Source organism: Triticum dicoccoides, chromosome 7A, assembly GCF_002162155.2.
Source record: "Triticum dicoccoides isolate Atlit2015 ecotype Zavitan chromosome 7A, WEW_v2.0, whole genome shotgun sequence".
Lineage (NCBI taxonomy): Eukaryota > Viridiplantae > Streptophyta > Magnoliopsida > Poales > Poaceae > Triticum > Triticum dicoccoides.
In genome coordinates, this window is record NC_041392.1 from 657910807 (window position 1) to 657915604 (window position 4798).

At 46.6% G+C, this 4798-nt stretch overlaps 1 protein-coding gene across 1 annotated transcript; it reads right to left on the reverse strand.

Annotated features, from left to right (window-relative positions):
• Window positions 1–1043: 1043 nt before the first annotated feature.
• LOC119330221 (carbonic anhydrase, chloroplastic-like) lies at window positions 1044–3837 on the reverse strand. The gene is made up of 5 exons (XM_037603336.1): window positions 3687–3837; window positions 3518–3566; window positions 1793–2049; window positions 1593–1698; window positions 1044–1463 (listed from the first exon to the last, which is right to left on the reverse strand). The coding sequence occupies exons 1-5, from the start codon at window positions 3746–3748 to the stop codon at window positions 1329–1331; spliced, it is 609 nt and encodes a 202-aa protein (XP_037459233.1). The 5' UTR covers window positions 3749–3837; the 3' UTR covers window positions 1044–1328.
• Between the last annotated feature and the right edge of the window lie 961 nt (window positions 3838–4798).

The following is a 4798-nucleotide window of genomic DNA, read 5'->3' on the forward strand; positions in this document are numbered from 1 at the left end:
GTGCGCTGGTTCTATGGGGACTTAGCACGACGACTTCCCAACTGTCTAGCACAAGTTGTGCCCGAATCCGACGATGGACGGCCATGACGGCGGCGCACCTTCGGCTCGCTCAGTGCTTGTAGTTGTTGTTAGGTGGTCCATGAATCTGGATGTAATGTTAATATTTTTGGTGTTTGTTATACTGCCATGATTAAAAATGAATAGATCAAAAGTTTTCCCATAAAAAAATATTTTATAATCTTGGTCAAACATAGAAATGTTTGACTTTCTAAAGAAAAAAAATGCACCTTACATTTTGGGACAGATAGAGTAGGAAATATCGCCAATTTCAAACGTTTTCGTGCCTTCGAGCTGAGCTCTTGGTGAAAAACAAGGCCCGAACCTAGCCTGCACACTGAGCTTTCGGGTCTAGGTATCCATGGCTAGGTTTATTCTCAACAGATCAATCAAGGCGGGAGTAGGGCTATTACCAGCGACTAGGGGGGAACCTAGGTAAATCATTTTCTGCGAGCCCTGGTATGTCACATGACTACCTAAATCCCATAGAACTACCACCAGCTGTGAGGCACCAATGAAATTTGCCAAGACACGCCATCCCTTTTGAAAAAAAAAACAGAATAGTTCCAACACATGCAAAACACCGCCCATCATTTTTCAATGTCGATCGATGTCATTAGTCAAGCAAGACCACAAAGCTTCCAGTCGGTTTACAGCAGTGTTAGCAATTTTGATTATGATTTTCGAGCAACTCTTGTGTACATCTAAGAATGACAGTTTCAAACAGTAGCCAGTGCCACACACCATAGGGAAGACAAAAGCTTAAGAGTGAAGGACTGATAGGTAGTCCGTACTACCATATCAATGTACCGTTTATACTATATAGGCCTGTGCATGCACAGATGGGAAGGTCCACGGTCCAAAACGATCATTTGTTCGTCCAAGATAAGTCTGAAACAGCTAAGTTTTTTTTTTTTTTTTGCGGGAAGAAACAGCTAAGCTAGTGCGACACAACATAGGGAAAACTAAAACATAAGAGCAGAAGGTAATAAGAAGGTAAACACTTGATGAAGATATTAATGAAATTGCATCTGATGTCTTTTGATCACATGGCGATCAAATTATGCATCACATAGTAATAATTTTTACAATAGTTCCGCGTCGACAGGTTTGATCCCTTATTACAAAATTGACATCTGGCCATCCGGCGTTCACTACTGCTGGAAAATAACGAGCAGGTGCATGCTCCATGGCGTTCACATCGATGGATCGGTCCCACGGTATATTTGATATGATATATGTAGGAGATGAGCGATGGGTTGCGAGATTATTTACAGCGCCCATGTGTCGAACTTGCCGGAGACGAAGTCGTAGTGGCCGCCGACCAGCTTGAGGGTTCCATTGGCCACAGCCTCCTTGACGAACGGGTAGGTGCTCAGATTCTGGAGGGACACGTTGACGGCCTCCTGCAGAAACGAGAACGAACGTTTCAGAAACATATCATCTCTTTGTCAACAAGTTAATCAACTCATTCACATCTACAATTGTGGAAGCAACGAGAAATGGTAGATGGCAAATGGTGCGAAAGAGCGAACCTTTTCCAAGACGCCGCACTGCTCCTCGGGAGACATTTCTGAGCACTCATCCTTGACCTTCTTCCTGGCTGGGAACCCGATCCTCACCCAGTCCTCGACGAAGTGGCTGATAGACACCAACCGAGCAGCTCCAGTCAGAAAGAGATAACCAAATAAAGGTTCATTCAGATTTGAGCCTGTGTTTCACTCTACGAACTTACAAGGTGTCGTCGGCGCCATCCTTGAGGTTGAGCAGGGCCTTGATCCCGCCACAGCGGCTGTGGCCGATCACCACGATGACCTCAACCTTGAGGGCGCAGACGGCGTACTCGATGGCCGACCCGACACCAGTGTGCTTGTTCTTGCAGTAGCACGGGACCATGGCAGCGATGTTGCGGACCGTGAAGGCCTCACCAGGCTCCAGACCCAGGGTCACCGACGGGCACACGCGTGAGTCAGCGCACGCGAACACCATGTACTGCACAACCGAATCCTTTTAGTTGACAACATTTCATAGTTTATTTTATTTTACTTTACTCAATATTTCAGTTACTTTTTTCTAGAAAAGACACCAAAATATGAGAACATTTCACAGTTTCTGCTGATAAGCAGATACGCTATTCTATTATGGCTTAGCCGCATTAGCCAGCAGGGAGAAGCAAACAAGCACATATGCTGATGCCGAAATGGCGTGTAGGTGGAGTGCACGTTTATGAAACAGCACTGCCACTTTTGACATACTGTGCCTGACGGCTTTTTATTCGGTCCGGCGGGAGAAAACCAGAAATAAATTTTGCTTTTGCAACATGGACCTGAAGAGTAGAGGATAGACAGACGCACGGGAAACAGAAAGGCAGGCAAAGCATGTAGCGGCAAGGTTCTTCCGTCGCTCGACCACAGCACCAAACTACCGAATAAAGACTTGATTATGACCCATGACAGCAGACCCGACGGACGATTGATCATCTGTCAGCCATGCCTTTCTGTGAGTTATCAAGAATGGAAGACAGGACCACCACTGTCTACAAGTTCTCCTCAGATTGATAGCACTTCCTTGGAAGGGTAGGGCCTGGTTAATTATGTACGCAGAGCAGCAGGGCCACAGCCATGGATGGCTTTTTGCCCTGTTCACGGTTCTTGTCTGTGCGGTCTGACGCGGCCGGCCGGTGCCAAGATGGTGAAGGTTCCAAAGTGAACATCATAAAAAAAATTATGTTCATATGTGATAGCGCAGAGCGGCGGCTATTTTCTAGGAAGAAAATAAGAGACGAGGGACCGGAAATTCAACACGGCGGTTGCTGGTCCAATTTTTATCAAGGGGAACGTCAACAACCCACCATGGCATTAGCAAGCATGCCAATTGAGAATCTCAGAGAGGGGGAGAAATTGTACTACTTGCAAGATTCTTAAGGAATAAGTTATCCTAGCTAGCAGCTATTCCTCCTTTATAACAGGAAAAGGAGGGAGGAAAGAAAAGAACCATATTCCTTATATCCATTGTCCACAAGACACAAACACACAAAGAGATAAGGACGGTGACATCTCAATAAGCCAAATCATATATCATGACAATACCCGTGGGTGTCGTTAGCTAGCACAGCATGTCAGCATGCATGATCCAATTTCTTGGAGGTTCATGACCGGTGGGCGTTAAGTAGGAAGTTGATTCCAAGATTGTATTGCATCATAGGATTCTCCCTCTTGCTAGTTGGTTTCACAGTACGTATCCTAGTATCAAGTGGCCGGCAATGGCGCGTTCAATTAGGACAAAACAGCCGTTTTCATTTCTTAATCTAATATACTTTGACCGTGACAGGGAATGCTATGGGCACCCGACCCCAAACCCGCGGCGGACTTTGTCCACGATCGGACGCCGAACGGCGGAACAAGCAACCAAGAGTTCGTTGCCAGCAAGAGAGAATCAGAGTGTGTGTATGTGTGCATACCTTGGGTGACTGGTGGGCCTTGAGGGGCTCGAAGAGATCCGGCTTCTGGCTGCCATGGCGAGAGAATAACCAGGTTAAGAAAGCAGAACTGGATAATCTCAAGAAAATCGAACCAGATCATGATCGAGGAGGAGGATTTCGTCCTGTTAGAGGAAAGATGGGAACTTACTCGTAGACCTCGGTCTTGAACTTCTCGAAGCCGGTCTTGAGGCGCTCCACGGCGGGGTCCATCTCGAGCAGGGAGGGTGGGGGAGGATGTGAGGAAGAGAGAGAAAGAACTTGCTGGAGGGTGGGGGAGGATGTTGGGTGGGATTCTGAAATCTGGAGGAGGGAGGCCCCAGTTATATAGCAGCGGGGGTGGGGGAGGGGAGGGGAGGCATAGGGGCAGCCGCCGCTGATCGTCCCCTCGTCTCCGCTAGCGTCTCCCCGGATTAGTAGCGGTCAAACAAAGATGACGACACGTGAAAGGAGTAGGGCTGCAGCTGGTTTCTTGGCCCGATCGCCGTTTCTGATTTCTCTTTTAGTTAGAGGGTGCTTGATACAAGGAACTATTTTTAGTCTGACTAAAAATAGTCTATTTTAGAGGCTAAAGTTCCAAGCACCCCTGACTAAAAAGAAGTTAGGACTAGTCTTGAGGCTAAAAATTTTTAGTCATGGGAAACCTACTAAAATATGTATTAGCTCTCTCTCATCTCATTTAATTCCTCTTCTTAGTTCTGGATTGGAGGGTTTGGAGGATAATAAATGCTCAATAACTAGATTTTAGTCTCTTTAGTATTTGGATCCAAGCATGGATGAGACTAGCAAGTTTTAGTCCCATTATTTTTAGTCATGGGACTAAAACGTATCCAAGCATGCTCTTAGTAGCACTCCTGTTTGATCGGATTATATTAAGCACGCCCGTGGATTGATGGCGACCGGACCTTTCCTTGGAGGTGAGAAGACGGTGGAGAATTGGGGGCAGCGGAAGGTGAGGTGGAGGCCGGCCGGCTCATGTCGCTATTCTTGGGCTGCTGCTGCTGCTTCTTGTTCTACTACTTTTTTTTTTTTTTGAGAAACTCTTGTGGGCTGCTGCCGCGTCCACTCCCAAGCGCGTAGGGGAAAGGAGAGAGGTGCCAGAATAGGCAAAGGTGTGGCCATGTGGGCAGGGCTTGTGATTTCGGAAATTTTGAGATGCACCCTCCTACGTAATTTAATTCTAGCCGTCGATCATCTGAGGGTAACTTCGACACTGCAAAAAATATAGACAAGCAGTAAGATTTTTTTTATCCTCACGAAAAT

Coding starts and splice junctions, on each gene's coding strand:
- LOC119330221 (XM_037603336.1), bottom strand. CDS start 3,748: ATGGACCCCGCCGTGGAGCGCCTCAAGACCGGCTTCGAGAAGTTCAAG. Junction 3,567..3,686: donor TTCAAGACCGAGGTCTACGA/GTAAGTTCCCAT, acceptor TCGCCATGGCAG/CCAGAAGCCGGATCTCTTCG. Junction 1,464..1,592: donor AGTGCGGCGTCTTGGAAAAG/GTTCGCTCTTTC, acceptor TCGTTTCTGCAG/GAGGCCGTCAACGTGTCCCT.